We start from the raw sequence: 26,249 nt of genomic DNA, 5'->3' as shown, positions 1-26,249 counted from the left end.
AATAGTTGGTTATCTAAAAACGGTTGTACGATCAAATTGATCACGTCATCGTACTTAGGGGGTAGGAAGTAGGCAGAAAACTGAATTGAGTTAGTGATTTTTTTATGGTTTTTGCTGGGAGTTTTGTCTATCATGCCTAAACGGCTCAACGGATTTTGATGAAATTTAGTTAGCTGATAGATAGTAATCTAGAAAAGGATATGGCCTATTAATATTTATGCTATCGTACTTAAGGCGTAGGCAGTAGACAGAAAACTAGGTTAGTGATTTTTAATTGTTTGTTTTAAAAGTTTGCCTCATTCACGCCTTAACGTCTGAACGGAATTTTATAAGACTTGGTTAATTTAAAGATAGGATCTTAGGCACGGACACAGGCTACTTTTTATGGCGGGAAAATACCTCATTCCCGCGGAAATCTAGATTTCGTGATCGTGTCAAGAAGCGCATGACGCCATAGCTACTGGAATGATTTCGATGTTTTTTTTAAACTGAGTGACCTCAAGTTAGTATTTGATCACTTTTCTAACTTAGAGGGTAGGTAGGCGCCATAATTTAGGGAATTTATGATAAAATTTTGATGCAACTGTCTTTATTAAACAGTTATATCTCATTCCTACAGGAACCTACACATAGCTATAGCTAGCTATCTATTAACATTAAAACTCTTTCTAGAATCACATTACGCCAATTAATTGATCTGATTTGTATAAGTTTTTTTATTCAACTGACTGTTACATTACATACAGATAAAATCTAATTACTTACACCACATAATTAATATAGTACTACATGACTAGCTACGCTTTAAACTTGAGGAGGTAATTCGATAGACATTTATACGAAATTTAAGCCCAGTAATCAATCATAGTAATAAGGTAATACTCATTTTAGACAAAGAAACGGATAGGTAATCAGTTCGTCAACGAAATTATAACACCTACACTTAGTTTGTTTACTATTTAACGAGGGAAAATAATCGTTACTAATATTATAAATGCGAAAGTAATTCTGTCTGTCTGTCTGTCTGTTACGCTTTCCCGCTTAAACCTCTCAACCGATTTTGATTAAATTTGGCACAGACAATCTTTAGACCCTGAGAAAGAACAAAGGATACCTTTTATTGCGAAAAGAAGGGACGAAGAGATTGAAATAGGGGTTGAAAGTTTGTATGGGATATTTTAATTTTAAAATATAAATCCATGAAACTTTATATTTAAGCACTTGATAAAAAATAATTAAACATTTGTTCTAGCGTTGCTGAAATTTCGACCAGTGAGGGGGTGAAATGAGGGTTGAAAGTTTGTATGGGAGTTCGTCATTTTTGGGGATAAAACCACGAAACTTTATATTTAGGAACTTGATAAGAAATAAAAAAACAATTTGTTAAAGCGTTTTTGAAAATTCGATCTTTGAGGGGATGAAATAGGTGTTGAAAGTTTTTATGAGGTTCGTCATTTTTCAAGATAAAAATATTAAATTTTGTGTTTAGGCACTAAATAACAAACAAAAAATCGTTTGTTCAAGCATTTTGAAATTTTTACCAGTATGGGGGTGAAATACGGGTTGAATGTTTGTATGGGTATTCGTCATTTTTGAAGATAAAACCATGAAACTTGGTACGTAGGTCTCTTAGGATGTGCAGAGTTTTTCAACAAACGGATTTTCCGAAATTCGAACGGAACGGATTCGGAACGGGAACTACGAAGCCAAACTTTTTGTATACAAAATATTAACCACTGAACCTAGGAACATGATATTTAGTAGTTTTGGGTGTATCAAGTTAAAAAAAATTGGCTTTTGTAGATAAAGTTCCTTTTAACGAATACTCTGCATCGCCGCCACTGCCGTCGGTCGTCGTTTGTCGTCGCGCACATTCGCCGAAGTGTGGCGGCAGTCAACGGCGCTGTCTTGTGGTGGGGGAGCGCACGTGGTGTATACGTGGCCTGCTCGCGAGTGTCGAGTCCAAACAATTTCTACATTTTAACAAAAATAATAACAAAATAGCAAACGTTGTGTACAAAAAAGTTTTAAATTAGGTCATTTTAAAATATTTTTGTACACAACGTGACGCTGACCCCTGTAAGTGTCTTGGACATAAGGGACCGATAAATATTCCTAGGTAATTTCTGCCACTCAATGGAATACATAGGTACTTTATAACGACTGTAAACAGATATTTTTATTTTTTTTTAAATATACCTACTTACTCTCTTTTAATCACATGCTATACCGTTCCTTTTTTATAATATATAATATTCAAATTAAAAGTACGCAGACGAAGTCGCGGGTACCAGCTAGTATTTCATATTTTTCCCCTTTATGATAGTTTCTTAAAGGTGACCCTTTAAGGGGGGCTGGAAATGGTGGCGCCATCTATTGATTTAAGTAAATAAATTAGTATTGTCTCACGATTCCCGCTACCCCTTCCCTGTGCACGTCACAACAAGCTGATTGGCCATTGCGTGTCATCAGCCCCGCTCCGCGACGCGAAGAACAACCGCCAACCGCACCAGTATGAAAATTTACTCCAACGCGCGCGTGTGTGTTACTGCAATACCTCGCGTCTAAGTCGCATATCGCTAAATTCGCTCCAGATGTAAACAGTTTTGTTAGATCTGCGCACCCCCATCGCTTCAAAGGGTTGCGTAGGCGACTGAGCCACCGTTGTGAACTGGACTGTGCTGTGAAGTGCTGTGTGCTCTGAATCCCCGGGGATATCGTCGTTCGCTGGCGGTTTCATCGAAAGGTAAGGCGTGCACATCCTTTATTTCCTGTCCATTTTACAGCGTGAGACACTTATTTACAATAGAATCTTACAAATTCTTAATTATCGAAGGCAAACATAAAGTTCAGCCGCTGGCGCGTCCAGCCGACTTGGAGCTTTCGGCGAAAACGCTGCCTTCACCAATGAGTAGAGTGATTCATGGGCGTGCTTTAGGGTATATAATTTATACAAAGTATTTTTTTTTTGTATAAAATGGTTCAAAAATGATGATGAATGTCAAACATAATTATCGTTACAAACATAGCCGACTTGGAGCTTTCGGCGAAAACGCTGCCTGAGCCCATTGAGATATAACCACATATAACAAAACAACGTATGGTTGAATTGTTCCTTTTTTGTAGGTCTACCGAAAAGTCCACAATATGACATAATAATTATATTGTGTATAAAGAATTGTGTATATGTATTGTATGATTTTACAAATAACGATCACAGTACAGTAATAATAAGGTAGATTTTTCCTAAATTGCGTCGGTTCAAACTTTGTCGCATCGCGTTTGAAAGATGTAATAGTGCTTCAGGACGTCCCGCAAGCACGGCGCTGATGTCGCAGTATCCGCATATAATTATTATGACTTGTCATTTAGTTCCAATAAAATCCGCGGGACTTCATTCGTATGTCAGTGACAGCTGGTGATAGCATGCGGGACACTTAGCAGCTAATCGAATTCTATGTTGTTTTCGCGCCCAGTCCAGACGACTTGCAGCGCATTTCTGGACTTATATTTACGCGTGGTGTTTATTGTTAGGTTAGTTAGTTCAGGTTAGGACGTCTTTTTTTAACGAGGACGTTAAAAAAAGACGAGGCTGGGACGTATTGAAGTAGTATTTCCATATATACGCAGCCTGAAATGGGCTGTTTCGGGGACCTGAACTGGTTGCTGTCGAACTTATTATCACGTTTTCTTGATTAAAATTCATAAATAAGTCAAATAGAAAAAAGAAACAAGATTTTCGTTAGTTTTAGATCTGTCATGATGTCTGTGATGTTTGTTTATTATACATAAGAATTTCAAAATATATCTTATTTTTTTTTCCCAAAGGGCAAGGCAAAGGGAACTATGCCCATACAGCCATGTCTTGTGTTTTTTTTTCTTGATGATGATTAATGAAATGATGAAACCTAAGCCCCCACCCTCGGGGCAGACTCCTACTCCGAATAAATAATCTCTTTGCACAAATATGTCTCATGGCAAATATCGATATATGTATTTTTTATCATAGGGATATTCTCCGTACTAACAATGGTGTGATAAAAGGTGTTGTATTGTTAGCGGTGTGACAAACAAGAATAAAATTCCTGTTTGTCATACTGGTGTGACAACCTGGTGTGACCACGAGTCCGGAGGGAAAAAATAGGTGTTTTTTTAAAATGTCTGCCCTATTTTTGTCAGATTGCGAATGAAGTTCTCACTCTCTCTCATTAGTCTATTTATATTGTAATAATAATAATAATAATAATAATAATAATCTTTATTGCACAAAACTTACAACAACACAATGACAATAATATAGTTAAACAATAAAAACAAGTGCAATTACAAAAATACAGATTATAACATTGTATACTAACTCACCTGGCCAAGGGCTCTTAGAATATAGTCCAAGAAGTTGTGGTCCGCCATGCTGCTGACTTGCATGAGGCAGTCGAGGCCCTTATTAGCCACGAATTCGTGCACCAGATCCTTGTCAGACTGGAGAACTTGCTTGAGGGTGAAGAGGGCCTTGCGGAGCTCCCGCCCTTGGGAGTGTAGCAGCCTCTCTGAAAACAAATGTGAATAGTGAATTTCTTTATTCAGTAAGTAGGTACAGTCACGAGCAATAATATATATACATTGTTACATTTTCTAAAATATCTTAACAGAGTAGCAATCTAGAAAGAAGTATACGACAATTTGTTAAACATTATCTAACCATCGAAGTGTGTCAAAATAAGGTATACATTTATTCCACAAAAATATATTCGAAATAAAACCAGAAATAACTTCACACTTCCAACATCATTGTAATGTATCCACGACAGTTTCTATTACATGTATACAATTGTGTACATATTAAAGAAAATGTCGTGGACACCGATTACAATAATAATTACAAAACCACAGGTAATGTTTATCTAGCTGCACTAGTTACGACGATGACAGAAAATATAATGCGTGTTTATCCATACTTACTGCAATATTTCCGCAGGAATCTAGCAGCACGATAGTTTAAAGACGGTATACGGAAATAAAAAAGTCGACGGGCCAGCCGCACCGCTACTCGTTGCCGCTCGCGGATGGCTACCTACCCTCATTACTTCAAATATTATCTTAGCATCTGGTGTGATTACGGTCAAACGCGGGCTAGTTTAGTATACAATAAAACTTATTTTTTGTAACATTAGCCCAATGAAATAGCACAATCAATGGGAAAATCTAGATATAAATAATAAAACAGAAATAACTTCACACTTCCAATATCATTGTAATGTATCCACGACAATTTCTTTAATATGTACACAATTGTATACATGTAATAGAAATTGTCGTGGATACATTTGTTGTCGTGGATACATGATGTTGGAAGTGTGAAGTTATTTCTGGTTTTGTTTCGATTATATTTATGTGGAATAAATGTATACCTTATTTTGACACACTTCGATGGTTAGATAATGTTTAACAAATTGTCGTATACTTCTTTCTAGATTGCTACTCTGTTAAGATATTTTAGAAAATGTAACAATGTATACATATATATTATTGCTCGTGACTGTACTTATTAGATAAGTACACATAGATATAAGTAGACATTACGATGTGCAGCTGGGATATTCTTTAGAGCTTTATTTTTAAAGCCACGAGTATTTCAAATCTTAATATAATAGACTTTTTGTATTGAAATACAAATATCAAAGAGTTAATAATAATATAATAAATGATCAAACGAACTTCTCAAGTGAAGTTCGATCGTTATTATATGAGTCGCTTCATTCGAAGATATAATTTAATAACCATGTAGTTTCCCCAATCAATGGCAACTCCGCACGATTTTAAAGTTAGTTTATAGAAACTATAAACAAAACGCAACTTTTGTTGAGCAGTATCGAAACGCACTTTCCCTCCATCTATCTGTTAGCTGTCAACAACAAACCTCATTATTTTAGAGGTAGCTGCAAAACTTTTTAGTGGGTAATGTATGGGAGGGTGGGACATTATATCTTCGAATGAAGCGACTCATATAATAACGATCGAACTTCACTTGAGAAGTTCGTTTGATCATTTATTATATTTCGTCGCTTCATTCTTCAGATATAATTTAATAACCATGTAGATGTTTAGAGTATCTATAAAGTTTTGCTATTATTAAAACACAGTATTTTTACAATCACCTGTTTATTTATTTTTATATATTGGTTACCTTTTCCAATAAAAAAATATAAAACAAAATTCTCATGTTATAGCTAGAAAAAAAAAACAACAAAGGGTAACATAAACTATTGTTCCCTTGACAACACTGATCTTGCAAAAGCATCGATATGTGTGACAGGTCTGTTGTAATAACGAGCGAATGTGTCTGAAGAAGACTGCCAACCCGCAGCTTTCCTGATGGTGTCTATGCTGACGCCCGCCGCTCGAGCCGCGGACGTGGCGGCGTGTCGCGTGCTGTGTGCGCTGAACACCGACACGTCCACGCCGCTAGCTGACAACACAGATTTGATCCATCGGCTAATGGTTTGACTGCTGGCTGGTTTGTGAGGTGGTTTAGTGGTCAGTATGAGTGGACCCGTACTATCGTCTCTCTTATTTCTGGTGACAGAAATATAATCTCTGAGAACCGAAGCAGGGCAAATTGTCGTGTCCTCGTTGAAATACGGAAGTATAAGCAGAGGCTGCTCCCGGCCCGGGCCTGAGGTTTTTATCAAATCGGTAATATCAATCCGAGCGCCCTGCTCAGTCATAGATATATTTTTGATTTTGATGAGTGACAAAGTTTGGACTCTGTGGGCTGTACATATTGCTAACAGTGTCACCAACTTGTGAGTTATTTTTTCCAGACTGAGATTAATGTTAGGGTACCAGCTTGAAATATAGTTTAAAACAAGACGTGGGTCCCAAATATGGTTATATTTCGGGGTGCTTGGTTTCAATCTGTACGCACCCTTGAGCAAACGCTTTATACACTCATCAGAACCAAAATTGTCACCTAAAAGCAAGGACAGAGCAGAACGGTGGCTGTTTAGGCTGCCGTAAGAGCAACCATCATTGAAGAGCTTGGTCAAAAAGGACAAAACCGACATCTTCGGAGGTTTGAAGTTGTCGACATCATTCACTTCACAGAACTGCCACCATAGTTTGTATGTTACGCTGTATTGTTTAGCCGTGTTGTCAGAGATAGAAGCTAATAACAAAGTTAAAGATTCCGGTGGGTATCCTCTCCGAAGGAATGCGAGCCGCAGAGTCTCGCGACACCCAGTGTAAGGATCCCTTGCAGAGGGTGTTGTTCTCTGAAAGGAGAAGTAAGAGCATATTTACTGGTTGGTAAATATATGATATCACTCAACACAATGCTCTGCAAGAGCGGATACCACGGCTGGGAAGGCCAGATGGGAAAAACAAGGGTCCCGCTTGCTTTGTCGTCTATAATTTTGCGTATGCATTTCAATAATAAAGAAAATGGTGGGAATGAGTAAAAGTTTAAATTTGACCAATCAATCGTGAATGCATCCACAGCAACCGCATCTGGGTCCTGTTTCCAAGACACGAAATTGGCACATTTGGCGTTAGCGCGGGAGGCGAACAAATCAATTTCAGGTTGACCGAAATGATCGACGATGATTTGGAACGCGTCCGAAGGTAGTTCCCATTCTGTGTCCGGGTTGATAATTCTGGAGTCATAGTCCGCATAATTCTCCTTTGTATTTACGTAGGAGGCAAAGATCCAGATGTCGCGCTTCTCGCACCAATGCCAAATTTCACGTGATAAGTCGCTTAAGTGAGGAAATTGGACCCCACCCATGCGGTTGATATGACTGATCGCTGTGGTGTTATCTATACGTAACAAAATTGTACAGTTGCGTTCATTTTCAGCAAAACACTTTAATCCCAAGAATGCGGCTATTAACTCCAAATGGTTTATATGAAGATCTTTTTCACTGGGTTTCCAGTGCCCGTGAGCTCTTTTATCATTTTGAACGGCTCCCCAGCCAATTCTAGAAGCATCAGTATAAATTTCTAATTTGAAACTGTTGTGTCTCATGGGATTAAAAGTTTGCTGAATGTTCTGCGACCACCAGGTAAGGTCTTCTAAAATGACTTTTGAAGGGGTTATTTTCGCTTCGTAATTATTGTTATTACTTAATAACGCGAGATATTTCTGTCTTTCTAAAATCTTAGTGTGTGCCCAGCCGTATTTAACTGCTGGACATGCCGCTATAAAGACCCCGATTAACTGAGCAAACTCGCGGATTGTACATCGCGGTAACCTTAAAAACTTTTGTGCTAACTGCGCAATATTGTTACGCTTATCTGATGGCAAGGAAATCGTATTTTGTGTATCGAAATTAAAACCAAGAAACTTGCATGTTTGTTGAGGCTCAAGACAACTTTTCTTAAAGTTGATGACAAAACCTAAAGATTGCAGTAGAGTCAAAGTTGCATTCACATTTTCCATGCAACTCTCGTAATCTGAACCTATACACAGTACGTCATCTAAATAGACCACAGACTGGTAACCTTGGTTTCTCAAAAAACTTACTACTTCCCTCATAATTTTCGTGAAAAAAGAGGAGCAACAGAGAGGCCATAAGGCATCGAGTTGAACTCGTAAGTTTTATCGTTGTACTGAAAACGTAAGTATTTACGGTCTGATGCTGCAATTGGAACGAGAAGATAGGCTTCCTTCAGGTCTATGGTAGCGAGGTAACCACCCTGTGGTATAAGTTTAGATGCGGTACGGAAATCTTCCATTTTAAAATGGTATTTAGCCACAAGCCGGTTAAGGGGTTTCAAGTTCAAAATAAATCGTTTTTCACCATTTGATTTTGGTGCTAGGAAAATCTTTGAAATAAATTGATTAATATCGGGTTCACATTCTTCAATAGCCCCTAATTGTATTAATTTTTCAATAGCAATAGCCATTTCGAGATTCTCGCTTTGCGAAAGTGTATTTTGAGGTACAGAGGACTGATTTACTTCGTCACAAAATGGAATGTGAAACCCATTATTAATCCAATCTAAAACTTTTCTGTTTTTAGTAATCTTACACCAATAATCATAAGAATGTCTTAAATGACCGGCGTGTACCTGCGTCTCTGCTAATGTTTTGTAGCACGTGACTTCGGCAGGTTCTGATTCGAAGCTTTCGCTGGTGGGCCCGGTGGGTACGGGCGGCGACTCGAGGTCGAGGGCTGTGGTTGTGGCGGCCGCGTGAACCCTCCCCGCCCCCCCCCCCCCCCCCCCCCCTGTTTGACGAGTAGCGAGGAGGTGCTTGCCAGTTTCCCTGCTGGGCCGAGCGAGTACCTGTCTGTAGAGTAGATGCTGAAGCCTTCGAACTTGAAGGAGCCTTCTTAATCTGAAGCCCCTGTTTTTCAATGGTCTTCGCTGCCTTGATATTATCAGACAGCTTATTGCCGAATAACGTATCCTCACGTTCTGCGTCTTGAATGATGTGTAAAAAGGTCTTATCCAAGCTGGGCGTAATAAGTTTGATTCTATTTTGCGTCGATATGGCATGTAAATCAGATAAAATCCTGCAGGCGTTACTTAGGTGTTTGACTGCCCTTACTTTGTCGTCGCCGTGTAAAAGTATGTCCATAGCTCGATTGACGGCGGTAATACCAATACCTAATTGCTGCTGGTAAGTAATTAAGTTTTTATCTCGATTGCGAACCATATCAGGGACAGCTGCTGAAATTTCCGCGTTTAGTTTTGGCGCCTGTAGCAGCTTACAATTGTCGGGTATAAAATAATCTCGATCTTTGAGTAGTAAATCTTTATTTTCCTTTGGCAAACCTTTGATTAGCAATGGTGTCCAAAGTTGTGCCAGGTTATCAAGGATTTTGTCCCCAAAAGCCGGCGCCTCCGACGTGGAGTCCCCTAAGGCTGATAGCAGATCAGGATCCAGCTCAATTTCTGACGGTGCCGCAGGAGCCGTGGTCTCCGGGACGTCTGACGGCGGTGAGGGATCCAAGGGTGCAGCAGGCTGCTCCTGAAGCTCACTGGAGTCAACAGGCCTCGGTGGTTCTTCATTTCCTAAAAATACATTTCGTATTTTAAGATGTAAAGAAAGAAGGTAGGTCGAGAAAAAATATTATTAAGATTTTATTTTATATTTTTGTCTCTCGGACAAGAATGCAGACTAACGTATATCTATTTTAGATAACACGAATTTTCTGCTTAGTGTTTATCGTTGGAGACTCGCAGTCAACCCCGATATGTTTTTGTCACAGTCAAAGACTCGCAGTCAGTTCCTGTGCAAATGTAGGTAAAATGACAAGTAATGATTTCGAAAAACTAAACTTGCATTCTTACCTCCTGAATTTTCGTCGTCTGACGAATCACTGTACACAATAATCCTGCGACGTTTACGTTCGGATTCTTGAATTTTTTTTATCCTTTTTTGTAATCGCGAAATACTTTCTTGCGCGCTGCGTTTCGGCATGATTTCTTTTTTTTTTTTTTTTTTGGACGTGCGTGCGAAGCTGCGCACGAGAAAGGAATGAGGTTTGTTGTTGACAGCTAACAGATAGATGGAGGGAAAGTGCGTTTCGATACTGCTCAACAAAAGTTGCGTTTTGTTTATAGTTTCTATAAACTAACTTTAAAATCGTGCGGAGTTGCCATTGTTTGGGGAAACTACATGGTTATTAAATTATATCTGAAGAATGAAGCGACGAAATATAATTAGATAAGCTATGTGTGGCTGTAATTTTTTTTCCTTTGACTGTATACTGATATAATTTCGGCTGTGTACCGACAAGGAAAAAGTGTAACCATAGTAATCACGGCCGGTTATCTTCCTACATACAATTCTCGCATTATGTTTATGGTATTATGTCTACGGTGCTCATATAGACCAAGGACCTACCCAAGGACCATATTAAGTAAGATGAAAGATGATGCTGGATGATGATGGACAATGGGCATGGTATGAACATGGCTTTGTTTTAAAAAAAAAAGATGTTGCACCTGTTCGATTCCGCACATGAAATAATGTGGCAACACTAGTTTTTAAGTTTTAATATTATACGGAATAGTATGAAAATGAATAAATGAAAAATGTTTTTATTACCATAAAACAATACAATGAGGCCAAATGAACAGAGGTTCCCAAACTAGGCAGAGCCTCGGGAAACCGTAAAAAAATGGGTACTTACATGTGATGTTGGCGCATAGTTTGCCAAAGGAAACTTAAAATTAAACTTACATCTAAGTATTAGAGCGAAGGGTGTGTATATTAAGTAGGAATATGAATGTGTGAGTATACGAGTTTATTGTATGCGAGTCTAATAGTAGAAGTAATCATAGCGATAATAAGTCAGAAAGAGATAAGTAGGTAGGATAAGTCTTTTGGACAAAGATAAGTCGCATATGAACAATTGACATTTTGAGTTATAAGTATGGTGGTTCTTGTTTATTATTCATCATCATCATCAGCCCATTTATGTCCCCACTGCTGGGGCACGGGCCTTCCCTATGGATGGATAGGGAGATCGGGCCTTAAACCATCACGCGAGCCCAGTGCGTATTGATGGTTATTAACGACTGCTAATGCAGCCGGGACCAACGGTTTCACGTGCCTTCCGAAGCACGGAGGAGCTCGAGATGAAAACTTTTTTTTTGTGGTCACCCATCCTATGACCGGCCGTTGCGAAAGTTGCTTAACTTCAACAATCGCAGCCCGAGCGCGTTTACCGCTGCGCCACCGAGCTCCTCAATTTATTATTATTACTTACCGATAATAGCATGCACCCTGACCGATAGTTGAGTGCGTAGAACGAGGGCATTCTTGCGACTGAAAAAAAAAACCTACATTATTCTAAAGGAATGACTTATTTTAATGAGGGACTTCCCAGGCTGCGTTCACCAAAAACAATATAGATGGCGTTGTCTAACTTTAACGTGATAGTTACCTATTTTCTCATTACTCGGGTATGTATTTTTTTCCAAAATAGCATGTGTAATGGCAAAAGCATACAGGGTGTTAGTGACATCGTAACGAATACGGAGTGGGATGATTCAGACCATGATTCTGAGTTAATATCAAGTGGAATTTTCATTCGCAAAATTCATGTGTTTTTGTGTTATTAACTCAGAATAATGAGCTAAATCAGCCACCTCAGTTTTCGTTACGATGTCACTTACACCCCGTATCAGTACATACAGGTAGCCATACAAGTAGGTATGGGTGTTAGTGACACCGTAACGAATACTGAGGGGGATGATTCTGACCGTGATCTTGAGTTGATATTGATTAAGTGGAATTTCCTGTACAAAAATTAATGAAATTTTCTTTTTTTTTTTAATTATTTTCCTTTCCATACTTTTGCGACAGATAATTCCACTTGATAAGTTTTCGTTACGATGTCACTAACACCCTGTATATATCTAAAATAATTGTTGCTTGATATTTGGATCACATGAGTATAGAATTATATTGCTACCTATATTGCTTCTCTTTATTTCGATCAGAGTCATAACGGGTTGAAGATGCAATTGTGGCTGGGTGTAATAAAAAGGGTCAACATTTATAGCCAAAAGCAAAGATAAAATATGCATATGTCTGTTATCCATGATATTACAAGGTTAAACGAATGAAAACCGTACAGCGCCGTCTATATTGTTTTTGAGGAACGTAGCCTGGGTCTGTGAACACTACGAGGCGCAAGGTTTTCATAACATTTTTTAACATGTGCGTTAGTATTTTGAAATAAGTATGCATAATTACCTAATTAACTTATACCTATAGCTCAGCACAGCTCTGGAATTCACCACCCAACCTACCTATCACTGTCACCCCCAGTAGCATAAAATAGAGTGCCTATCTAAGTACTTGACATTCTTTGAGTTTTCGTTCAACTTTAATAATGATTGAAATATAATCTGATCTAATGATAGCTAATCTGTTCCGAGTTTCTGAGATGAGAGTTTACTCACTTGTCATCGTCGGAGTCTACAAATTGCTCGTCCTCAGACATGTCTTCGCATTCTCGTAAAGAGTCGAGAGGTAAGTGGAACTCTTCGTGTAAGGAGTCGGCGATGCCAGAGTCGCAAGATGTTTGCCTGAGCAGCGGCTGGCGCAACGCGGTATCTTCATCAACTGAACGCGAATCCAAGTCAAGCTCGCCGATTTCCATTGTGAATTCTACAGGTTGATCCGCTTGTTTGATATTATTTATTTAATTCGTTGATAGTTGTATCTTACGGAAGAGTGCCAGTAGATACGTACGTACTTTACAATATAATGTTATAAACGACGTTCACTGTGGTTACAAGTGGTTTTCTATTATGTGCCTTAAACTTATTAGTTCAATTTTATTTTGTATTTGAAGAATATTAACTGTATATTATTTGGCGCCTATGATGGATGGAAAAAATTGTATTTGATTTAAAAGTGTAGTTTATAATCACACATAATATTGAATGCAAAAATATCACCAATTTAATTTAAAAATAAGTAATCATTTTAGAACACTGTTTTTATTTTAAGAGAGTATTAGTCCTATAGGTTTTATTTTATTACGGAGGACGATGTTGTCCGGGTGCGCGGTAAATCTATGATTGGGGGCCTGATTTCAGGCTGACGTACAAAATGTTCCCGCCCGACCGACACTGACCGACAAACTATTACTTTTGCGCTCATCCGATAATATTACCATCAAATACATTGAACTCTCACACGAAAATACGTATACCAATTCTTTCGCGAACGGGTAATGTTTAACGTTATTTTTTTCTGCTTACCGGATTATAATATTCTCTCCGACGAAGGATTATCCATACTAATCCATACTAATATTATAAATGCGAAAGTAACTCTGTCTGTCTGTCTGTCTGTCTGTTACTCTTTCACGCCTAAACGGCTCAACGGATTTTGATGAAATTTGGTATGGTGATAGATGATAACCTAGAAATGGTCATAGGCTATAAATAATCACGCCATCGTTCTTAGGGGGTAGGCAGTTGGCAGATAACTAAATTGATTTAGTGATTTGTAGTCGTTTTTGTTGGGACTTTTGCTCTTTCACGTCTAAACGGCTGAACGGATTTTAATGAAATTTAGTAAGGTAATAGTTGGTTATCTAAAACCGGTTGTACGATCAAATTGATCACGTCATCGTACTTAGGGGGTAGGAAGTAGGCAGAAAACTGAATTGAGTTAGTGATTTTTTTATGGTTTTTGCTGGGAGTTTTGTCTATCATGCCTAAACGGCTGAACGGATTTTGATGAAATTTAGTAAGGTGATAGATTGTAACCTAAAAAAAAGAATATGGGCTATTAATATTTATGCTATCGTACTTAAGGCGTAGGCAGTAGACAGAAAACTAATTAGGTTAGTGATTTTTAATTGTTTGTTTTAAAAGTTTGCCTCATTCACGCCTTAACGTCTGAACGGAATTTTATAAGACTTGGTTAATTTAAAGATAGGATCTTAGGCACGGACACAGGCTACTTTTTATGGCGGGAAAATACCTCATTCCCGCGGAAATCTAGATTTCGTGATCGTGTCAAGAAGCGCATGACGCCATAGCTACCTACTGGAATGATTTCGATGTTTTTTTTTAAACTGAGTGACTTCAAGTTAGTATTTGATCACTTTTCTAACTTAGAGGGTAGGTAGGCGCCATAATTTAGGGAATCCATACTTCCATACTAATATTATAAATGCGAAAGTAACTCTGTCTGTCTGTCTGTCTGTCTGTTACTCTTTCACGCCTAAACGGCTCAACGGATTTTGATGAAATTTGGTATGGTGATAGATGATAACCTAGAAATGGTCATAGGCTATAAATAATCACGCCATCGTTCTTAGGGGGTAGGCAGTTGGCAGATAACTAAATTGATTTAGTGATTTGTAGTCGTTTTTGTTGGGACTTTTGCTCTTTCACGTCTAAACGGCTGAACGGATTTTAATGAAATTTAGTAAGGTAATAGTTGGTTATCTAAAAACGGTTGTACGATCAAATTGATCACGTCATCGTACTTAGGGGGTAGGAAGTAGGCAGAAAACTGAATTGAGTTAGTGATTTTTTTATGGTTTTTGCTGGGAGTTTTGTCTATCATGCCTAAACGGCTCAACGGATTTTGATGAAATTTAGTTAGCTGATAGATAGTAATCTAAAAAAGGATATGGCCTATTAATATTTATGCTATCGTACTTAAGGCGTAGGCAGTAGACAGAAAACTAATTAGGTTAGTGATTTTTAATTGTTTGTTTTAAAAGTTTGCCTCATTCACGCCTTAACGTCTGAACGGAATTTTATAAGACTTGGTTAATTTAAAGATAGGATCTTAGGCACGGACACAGGCTACTTTTTATGGCGGGAAAATACCTCATTCCCGCGGAAATCTAGATTTCGTGATCGTGTCAAGAAGCGCATGACGCCATAGCTACTGGAATGATTTCGATGTTTTTTTTTAAACTGAGTGACTTCAAGTTAGTATTTGATCACTTTTCTAACTTAGAGGGTAGGTAGGCGCCATAATTTAGGGAATTTATGATAAAACTAGCTTTTGCCCGCGACTTCGTCCGCGTGGCGTGTTATATAAGAGAGAGATCTTTGTGTGTGTGGGAGTGCATACTTATGCAGTTTAGATTTTTTCATAAGTACAATTTTTTTCCTAATAACTCCCATTTTTCAAAATACAGCCAAAAATAAACTTTATATTTACTAAGGTATGCATGCATGCTAGATTGAATCAATTGATTGAATTGTTTTTTTTTAATTGATTTTTCATTGAGTTTTAATTTTAATACACACTTCCTCTCTTCCCTTCAACGTTGCTGTGCCCTACAGGGTCCATGTTTTAGTTCCTATGCCTATGTAACACCCCATTGTACTACATGGAATGCAATAAATAATTTAATTGAATTGAATTGAAAACATCTATCTTACGCGGTTTCGATTTTTTCATACAAATGTTTTTTCCCGCTAACTACCGTTCCCGTGGGAATTTTGTAATATCCTGTTGCAACTAAGCTTTAAGTTTACTAAAGTACCTGCATGCCAAATTTCAAACGTCTAACTTGAGTGGTTTAGATTTTTCATACAAAAGGATTTTCCCGCTAATTCCCGTTCCCGTGAGAAATTTGGGAATTCCTTTCTTAGTGCACCTCTACGGTACCTATGGTACCTGCATGCCAAATTTCAAACGTCTAACTTGAGTGGTTTAGATTTTTCATACAAAAGGATTTTCCCGCTAATTCCCGTTCCCGTGAGAATTTCGGGAATTCCTTTCTTAGTACACCTCTACGGTATCTAAGGTACCTGCATGACAAATTTCAAACATCTAACTTGAATGGTTTAGATTTTTCATACAAAAGGATTTTCCCGCTAATTCCCGTTCTCGTGGGAATTTCGGGAATTCCTTTCTTAATGCACCTTTACGGTACCTAAGGTACCTGCATGACAAATTTCAAACGTCTAACTTGAGTGGTTTAGATTTTTCATACAAAAGGATTTTCTCGCATTCCCGTTCCCGTGAGAATTTCGGGAATTCCTTTCTTAGTGTACCTCTACGGTATCTAAGGTACCTGCGTGCCAAATTTCAAACGTCTAGCTTGAGTGGTTTAGATTTTTCATACAAAAGGATTTTCCCGCTAATTCCCGTTCCCGTGGGAATTGAAATTCCTTTCTTAGTACACCTCTACGGAATCTAAGGTACCTGCATGACAAATTTCAAACATCTAACTTGAATGGTTTAGATTTTTCATACAAAAGGATTTTCCCGCTAATTCCTTTTCCCGTGAGAATTTTGGGAATTCCTTTCTTAGTGCACCTCTACGGTACCTATGGTACCTGCATGCCAAATTTCAAACGTCTAACTTGAGTGGTTTAGATTTTTCATACAAAAGGATTTTCCCGCTAATTCCCGTTCCCGTGAGAATTTCGGGAATTCCTTTCTTAGTACACCTCTACGGTATCTAAGGTACCTGCATGACAAATTTCAAACATCTAACTTGAATGGTTTAGATTTTTCATACAAAAGGATTTTCCCGCTAATTCCCGTTCTCGTGGGAATTTCGGGAATTCCTTTCTTAATGCACCTTTACGGTACCTAAGGTACCTGCATGACAAATTTCAAACGTCTAACTTGAGTGGTTTAGATTTTTCATACAAAAGGATTTTCCCGCTAATTCCCGTTCCCGTAGGAATTTCGGAAATTCCTTTCTTAGTGCACCTCTACGGTTTCTAAGGTACCTGCATGCCAAATTTCAAACGTCTAACTTGAGAGGTTTAGATTTTTCATACAAAAGAATTTCCCTTCACTACTCTGCTCCTATTGATTGTAGCGTGATGAAAGGTATACTATAACCTGTCCAGGAGTGTGAAGAATAATTGTACCAAGTTTCATTAAAATCCGTCTAGTAGTTTTTGTTTCTATAAGGAACATACAGACAGACAGACAGACAGACAGACAGACAGACAGACAGACAAAAATTTTACTGATTGCATTTTTGGCATCAGTATCGACCACTTATCACCCCCTGATAGTTATTTTGAAAAAATATTTAATGTACAGAATTGACCTCTCTACAGATTTATTATAAGTATAGATTTTGATGCAACTGTCTTTATTAAACAGTTATATCTCATTCCTACAGGAACCTACACATAGCTATAGCTAGCTATCTATTAACATTAAAACTCTTTCTAGAATCACATTACGCCAATTAATTGATCTGATTTGTATAAGTTTTTTTATTCAACTGACTGTTACATTACATACAGATAAAATCTAATTACTTACACCACATAATTAATATAGTACTACATGACTAGCTACGCTTTAAACTTGAGGAGGTAATTCGATAGACATTTATACGAACTTTAAGCCCAGTAATCAATCATAGTAATAAGGTAATACTCATTTTAGACAAAGAAACGGATAGGTAATCAGTTCGTCAACGAAATTATAACACCTACACTTAGTTTGTTTACTATTTAACGAGGGAAAATAATCCTTACTAATATTATAAATGCGAAAGTAACTCTGTCTGTCTGTCTGTCTGTTACGCTTTCCCGCTTAAACCTCTCAACCGATTTTGATTAAATTTGGCACAGACAATCTTTAGACCCTGAGAAAGAAAATAGGATACCTTTTATTGCGAAAAGAAGGGACGAAGAGATTGAAATAGGGGTTGAAAGTTTGTATGGTATATTTTAATTTTAAAATATAAATCCATGAAACTTTATATTTAAGCACTTGATAAAAAATAATTAAACATTTGTTCTAGCGTTGCTGAAATTTCGACCAGTGAGGGGGTGAAATGAGGGTTGAAAGTTTGTATGGGAGTTCGTCATTTTTGGGGATAAAACCACGAAACTTTATATTTAGGAACTTGATAAGAAATAAAAAAACAATTTGTTAAAGCGTTTTTGAAAATTCGATCTTTGAGGGGATGAAATAGGTGTTGAAATTTTTTATGAGGTTCGTCATTTTTCAAGATAAAAATATTAAATTTTGTGTTTAGGCACTAAATAACAAACAAAAAATCGTTTGTTCAAGCATTTTGAAATTTTTACCAGTATGGGGGTGAAATACGGGTTGAATGTTTGTATGGGTATTCGTCATTTTTGAAGATAAAACCATGAAACTTGGTACGTAGGTCTCTTAGGATGTGCAGAGTTTTTCAACAAACGGATTTTCCGAAATTCGAACGGAACGGAACGGATTCGGAACGGGAACTACGAAGCCAAACTTTTTGTATACAAAATAAAGTACGCAGACGAAGTCGCGGGTACCAGCTAGTAATATTATAAATGCGAAAGTAACTCTGTCTGTCTGTCTGTCTGTTACGCTTTCCCGCTTAAACCTCTCAACCGATTTTGATTAAATTTGGCACAGACAATCTTTAGACCCTGAGAAAGAAAATAGGATACCTTTTATTGCGAAAAGAAGGGACGAAGAGATTGAAATAGGGGTTGAAAGTTTGTATGGGATATTTTAATTTTAAAATATAAATCTATGAAACTTTATATTTAAGCACTTGATAAAAAATAATTAAACATTTGTTATGTGAGGGGGTTAAATGAGGGTTGAAAGTTTGTATGGGATTTCGTCATTTTTGGGGATAAAACCACGAAACTTTATATTTAGGAACTTGATAAGAAATAAAAAAACCTGTAGCGTTATATAATAAGCATACTGATTGGGACTCAGTCAGGATCATCATTGAAAATAAATTAAATCTAAAAGTGGCTCTTAAGACTCCCACTGACATGGACCATGCAGTCATGGAATTCACTAATGCCATCCAAGCTGCGTGCTGGCAATGTACTCCTGAAAAACAGGACACGAATCCTAAAACTACCATACCTATGGAAATAAGAAACAAAATCCAGGAAAATCGAAGACTTCGTCGTGTATGGCATACGAGTCGGTGCAACGAAGACAAAAAGACACTTAATAGGGCTATCAAAGATGTCAAAGAAGCACTCGCACTTGCCAAAAACGAAACAATTAGAGCGCAAATAGAACGCCTCACTGCTACAAAATCTACAAACTATTCTTTATGGAAAGCTACACGAGGCATAAACCAGCCTAAAGTTACGAAGCCCCCAATTAAACTAGACAACGGTAACTGGGCCAGGACTTCTAAACAAAAAGCTGAAATCTTTCATCTAAACACCTTGCCAAAGTATTCACTCCCAACGAAATGAACCCATGTTGCGACGAATCCGATATAGACGATATCCTAGAAGAAGCCTATCAACTAGACCTACCTATCAAATGTTTTACCCCCAATGAAGTAATAAGCTACATAAGGCTAATGGACAACAGAAAGGCTCCTGGATTCGATTTGATTACTAAGGAGGTACTGATAGAACTGCCGAGGAAGGCTATAGTATTTCTCACCTGCATATACAATGGTATACTCAGAACTAAATACTACCCAGCTCTATGGAAAGCATCTCAGATTGTTATGGTACACAAAGAGGGTAAGCCGGCTCATCATGTAACATCATATAGGCCCATTAGTCTATTACCGACAGTGTCAAAACTATTCGAAAAATTGGTACTGAGTAGATTATTACCAATCCTCAAACAAAAATCAACCATACCCGACCATCAGTTTGGCTTCCGAACAGCACATGGAACTGTGGAACAAGTCCACAGAGTTTATAACAAAATCAGGAAGACCTTGGAAGATAAAGAGTACTGCTCAGCTGCCTTTTTAGATGTTCAACAGGCATTTGACAGAGTCTGGCACAAAGGGCTACTTTGTAAAATAAAACAGTCCCTTCCACACACTTACTATGAGATTCTGAGTTCCTACTTATCAAACAGAATATTTCAGGTAAAAGAGGGTGAATCTACCTCAGTCTTTAAAGACATTAAAGCTGGAGTACCGCAAGGATCTGTACTAGATAACTGTACATGTACTATATACCATCTATACAGCAGATCTCCCTGAGAAAGGGAATATTGTGACAGCAACTTACGCCGACGATACTGCTATACTTGCAAGTCATAAACGCCCAGATGCTGCTTCAAAAATCCTGCAAGATGGCCTTGATTACATAGATAAGTGGCTGAAAAAATGGAGAATAAAAGCCAGTGTCTCAAAATCTGTGCATATCACATTCTCTCTCCGACAAGGCAACTTCCCTGGAGTGAAACTCGGCAACCAAGAACTGCCTCATAGTGATGCTGTCAAATACCTGGGGATTCACTTGGACACTGTGCAACAGGAAATAAGATCTACTGCGGCACGGTACAAAATCAGACTGGAGCACCATCCGAACCCCCTGGCTGAAACGCTCACAAAGCCTACCCACCAAAGACGACTGAAAAAAGCCGCAGTAATGGACTTGAGCAAATAGACTGCATGTCTTACCTTAAAGAAGAGAGCGTTCCATTGGGAAAGTATTCTCTGCACTGCCCTACCAACACCTGATCTGCTTATAGTCGACTGACTGATCGCAGATAAAAACGGAAAAAAAAAATGTATGGGGTGAAGTGGTCAGATCATTTTCCTCTAGTCATAAACTGTGATATTAGCATGATAAGAAATAAGAAATCAAACTATGACAATGGTAATTTACCGCATATCTGGGGTTCCAGGGATTTAAATCAAATCAATAAATATAATGGAACACTGTGATTCAAAATTTTATCAAATGATTTTAGATTATAATTTTCTCTTTCTAGACAATACCGGTTTTATTGACGACCATATTAATTGTATAAATAATATGTACAACAGAATAATAAGTATTATGCAAATATCATCAGAAAAGACATACTCATTGAAAAATAAATATTGTAAAAATATTGTAGGTTGGAACTACCATGTAAAAGACAAACATACAAAAGCTATGCTGAAGTTCCATTTGTGGGTTGACTATGGTAGGCCAACGTCGGGTTACTACTATGAAGAAATGAGAATGGCTCGTAAGGACTTTAAGAATAGCTTGAAGTATGTACAGAATAATCAGGAAAAAAATAAACTAGATGTGCTTGCCAAACATAAATTAAACAAAAAATTTATTGGGTTTTGGAAAGATACAAAAAAGTTTAGCCATAAAAGTAGTTTGCCTGGAAGTATGGATGTCGTGGCCAGATCATAGAATTGACCATTTCATGAAATGATCGACCATTTCATGAAATGGTCGTATTTCATGAAATGGCCAACTTCAACTGACCATATCGTTTAAACGTCAGCGTTTAATGATATTTCCATCCACGTTTGGCCATATCATAAATGTAGGGTGTCCATGATAAGTGGTGTAATAAAAACGCGAAATAAGGTAGGAAATAATGTATTACTCTAGTACAAAATACAAAAATGTTTAAAAGTCAAATAAAAATTAAAAAGTCATTTTCGATTAACGAAGTGTTGATGTAGTTGACATATACGCCGTAACTGCATCTCGCTTTGAAGTCGTCGTCATATTTTTTGACACTATTTCATGCCATTGGTCATCATTCAGTATACTTTTCGCGTGTAAGATAAACATACTGGCGGCGTAGGGGTGGCCCGAGGGCCACCCCCGCCGCACCCTAACCTACCGTTATGCCTTGTAAAAATTATAAAAAAAAGGATTATGATAATTTAAATTATGACAAAAACATTTATGCGTTTTAATTGAATCCCGTTTCAAGTAGTTAATGCCATCTGCGGCAAATCTACAATAAGTCACGTCAAAAAAAGAAACTTTACGGACAGTAGGATCGTCTATATTTTTCTTTTTTAAAATTAATATCTCTTCATTCGCAGTTTTAATTATATCACATTTTGAAATCCAATAATAGTCCATCGATTTACGTAGCGTGGTCACTCGACCTTCATTATTTGCCATATAACCTAAAAATAAAAATAAAGTTGCTGTCTACTGTTAATACGAGTTTTTCTTTTCACCTTAGTGTCAAAACATTGCTTCACTGCACTTTTATCTTGTATTTGCTCATTATTATTCGTATTATTCGCGTTCACACAAGAATAATTATTGTCCGCCGCCATTATGCAAAACATAAACAAAGCGACACCAGCGCCACTACCGGTGGTTAATGTTACTTATTTTACGATATGATCGCTAACGTTTGGCCATATCATGAAGTAATCATGCATTTAGTTGGTCATATCGTTAAACGTTTTGTGTTCATTGATCTGGCCAAACCACATCATGATGTGGCCAACGAATGTTGTTCTATTTCATGAAATACGACCATTTCATGAAATGGTCGATCATTTCATGAAATGATCAATTCTATGATATGGCCACGATATGGATAAGACATGTGACGCAAAAGATATCTATACTTATAATAAATCTGTAGAGAGGTCAATTCTGTACATTAAATATATTTTCAAAATAACTATCAGGGGGTGATTAGTGATCGATACTGATGCCAAAAATGCAATCAGTAAAATTTTTGTCTGTCTGTCTGTATGTTCCTTATAGAAACTAAAACTACTGGACGGATTTTAATGAAACTTGGTACAATTATTCTTCATACTCCTGGGCAGGTTAAAGTATACTTTTCATCACGCTACAATTAATAGGAGCAGAGTAGTGAAGGGAAATTTTGGGAAAACGGGAGAAGTTACTCCATTTTTTAAGCTTCCGTCGCGTGACCAGCCTTAATGGTTAAAGTTACATAGAAATCATGTATGACGGAAATATCTAAATATATAAAAGGAGAAACTGACTGACCGAATGACTGACATATCAACGCACAGTCTAAACGGCTAAACGTAGGCACTTGAAATTAGGAAGGGACGTAGCTTAGGTACCGTAGAGGTGCACTAAGAAAGGAATTCTCGAAATTCCCACGGGAACAGGAATTAGCGGGAAAACCTTTTTGTATAAAAATTCTAAACCGCTTAAGTTAGACGCTTGAAATTTGGCATGCAGGTACCATAGTTAACTTAAAGCTTAGTTGCAACTGGATATTGCAAAATTCCCACGGGAACGGGAGTTAGCGGGAAAAAACATTTGTATGATAAAATCTAAACCGCGTAAGATAGATGTTTTCAATCTAGCATGCATGCTACGAATAAAATCATGCATGCATATCTTAGTAAATATAAATTTTAGTTATGGCTGTATTTTGAAAAATGGGAATTGGCGGGTAAAAAAAATTGTATGAAAAAATCTAAACTGCATAAGTTAGATGCTTGAAATTTGACATGCATATACTATATACCTTAGTGAATGCAAAGTTAAAAATTTCCCTGGGAACGGGAAGCGAGTTAGAGGCTTGAAATTTATAGCTCGCGGTAGTGGCAACCAAGAAACGTCGCGGCCGCGGCGGCGTTTGTGGGGCGGTGACAGCGGTGGCGAGGCGCGGAGGGGGGGCAGATACCCGAGTGAGCAACCGGAACGCGGCAGATGCGTGAGGGCAGACGTCGTTGATGGTCGTGTCAAATATTGAATTTTGCGGGCGAACTTTTCACTATTCTTGGATGGTTCAAATCTTTCGTAGGTAGTTTTCTGTTGAATTTTCCAGGCGGACGTTTCACGACGTATTTCTGTTGTAATTTTTAAATTTTGTTTAAATTTTCGAAACTGATCTTATTTTCCTAAAATATCAAACCAAATCATCCATACTAATATTATAAATGCGAAAGTAACTCTGTCTGTCTGTCTGTCTGTCTGTTACTCTTTCACGCCTAAACGGCTCAACGGATTTTGATGAAATTTGGTATGGTGATAGATGATAACCTAGAAATGGTCATAGGCTATAAATAATCACGCCATCGTTCTTAGGGGGTAGGCAGTTGGCAGATAACTAAATTGATTTAGTGATTTGTAGTCGTTTTTGTTGGGACTTTTGCTCTTTCACGTCTAAACGGCTGAACGGATTTTAATGAAATTTAGTAAGGTAATAGTTGGTTATCTAAAAACGGTTGTACGAACAAATTGATCACGTCATCGTACTTAGGGGGTAGGAAGTAGGCAGAAAACTGAATTGAGTTAGTGATTTTTTTATGGTTTTTGCTGGGAGTTTTGTCTATCATGCCTAAACGGCTCAACGGATTTTGATGAAATTTAGTTAGCTGATAGATAGTAATCTAGAAAAGGATATGGCCTATTAATATTTATGCTATCGTACTTAAGGCGTAGGCAGTAGACAGAAAACTAATTAGGTTAGTGATTTTTATTGTTTGTTTTAAAAGTTTGCCTCATTCACGCCTTAACGTCTGAACGGAATTTTATAAGACTTGGTTAATTTAAAGATAGGATCTTAGGCACGGACACAGGCTACTTTTTATGGCGGGAAAATACCTCATTCCCGCGGAAATCTAGATTTCGTGATCGTGCCAAGAAGCGCATGACGCCATAGCTACTGGAATGATTTCGACGTTTTTTTTTAAACTGAGTGACTTCAAGTTAGTATTTGATCACTTTTCTAACTTAGAGGGTAGGTAGGCGCCATAATTTAGGGAATTTATGATAAAATTTTGATGCAACTGTCTTTATTAAACAGTTATATCTCATTCCTACAGGAACCTACACATAGCTATAGCTAGCTATCTATTAACATTAACACTCTTTCTAGAATCACATTACGCCAATTAATTGATCTGATTTGTATACGTTTTTTTATTCAACTGACTGTTACATTACATACAGATAAAATCTAATTACTTACACCACATAATTAATATAGTACTACATGACTAGCTACGCTTTAAACTTGAGGAGGTAATTCGATAGACATTTATACGAACTTTAAGCCCAGTAATCAATCATAGTAATAAGGTAATACTCATTTTAGACCAAGAAACGGATAGGTAATCAGTTCGTCAACGAAATTATAACACCTACACTTAGTTTATTTACTATTTAACGAGGGAAAATAATCCTTACTAATATTATAAATGCGAAAGTAACTCTGTCTGTCTGTCTGTCTGTTACGCTTTCCCGCTTAAACCTCTCAACCGATTTTGATTAAATTTGGCACAGACAATCTTTAGACCCTGAGAAAGAACAAAGGATACCTTTTATTGCGAAAAGAAGGGACGAAGAGATTGAAATAGGGGTTGAAAGTTTGTATGGGATATTTTAATTTTAAAATATAAATCCATGAAACTTTATATTTAAGCACTTGATAAAAAATAATTAAACATTTGTTCTAGCGTTGCTGAAATTTCGACCAGTGAGGGGGTGAAATGAGGGTTGAAAGTTTGTATGGGAGTTCGTCATTTTTGGGGATAAAACCACGAAACTTTATATTTAGGAACTTGATAAGAAATAAAAAAACAATTTGTTAAAGCGTTTTTGAAAATTCGATCTTTGAGGGGATGAAATAGGTGTTGAAATTTTTTATGAGGTTCGTCATTTTTCAAGATAAAAATATTAAATTTTGTGTTTAGGCACTAAATAACAAACAAAAAATCGTTTGTTCAAGCATTTTGAAATTTTTACCAGTATGGGGGTGAAATACGGGTTGAATGTTTGTATGGGTATTCGTCATTTTTGAAGATAAAACCATGAAACTTGGTACGTAGGTCTCTTAGGATGTGCAGAGTTTTTCAACAAACGGATTTTCCGAAATTCGAACGGAACGGAACGGATTCGGAACGGGAACTACGAAGCCAAACTTTTTGTATACAAAATAAAGTACGCAGACGAAGTCGCGGGTACCAGCTAGTAAACTAATAATCTAGAAATTAATAACAATTCATTATTTGACTGAGCTACTTATACTGTAAACTCATTTAAAAATAATAAAATTAAGCATTTTTTAACCTTTCTCCCACACACACAAAGATCTTTCCTTTATAACACGCCACGCGGACGGAGTCGCG

The 26,249-nt window shown here is 37.4% G+C and overlaps 1 protein-coding gene across 1 annotated transcript in view; it reads right to left on the bottom strand.

Moving 5' to 3' along the window:
- LOC126381329 (FH1/FH2 domain-containing protein 3-like) overlaps window positions 1-13,121 on the bottom strand; it is a 39,206-nt gene extending 26,085 nt beyond the window's left edge. The window contains exons 1-3 of the mRNA XM_050030827.1: window positions 12,922-13,121; window positions 11,721-11,779; window positions 4,363-4,547 (exon numbers count right to left, since the gene is read on the bottom strand). Coding sequence (XP_049886784.1) covers window positions 4,363-4,547; window positions 11,721-11,779; window positions 12,922-13,121 — 444 coding nt within the window. The remainder of the gene's footprint in view (window positions 1-4,362; window positions 4,548-11,720; window positions 11,780-12,921) is intronic.
- Between the last annotated feature and the right edge of the window lie 13,128 nt (window positions 13,122-26,249).

The sequence above is a fragment of the Pectinophora gossypiella genome, unplaced genomic scaffold (genome assembly GCF_024362695.1).
Source record: "Pectinophora gossypiella unplaced genomic scaffold, ilPecGoss1.1 Pgos_45, whole genome shotgun sequence".
In the NCBI taxonomy this organism is placed as follows: Eukaryota; Metazoa; Arthropoda; class Insecta; order Lepidoptera; family Gelechiidae; genus Pectinophora; species Pectinophora gossypiella.
This window is presented reverse-complemented; position numbering and strand designations above follow the sequence as displayed.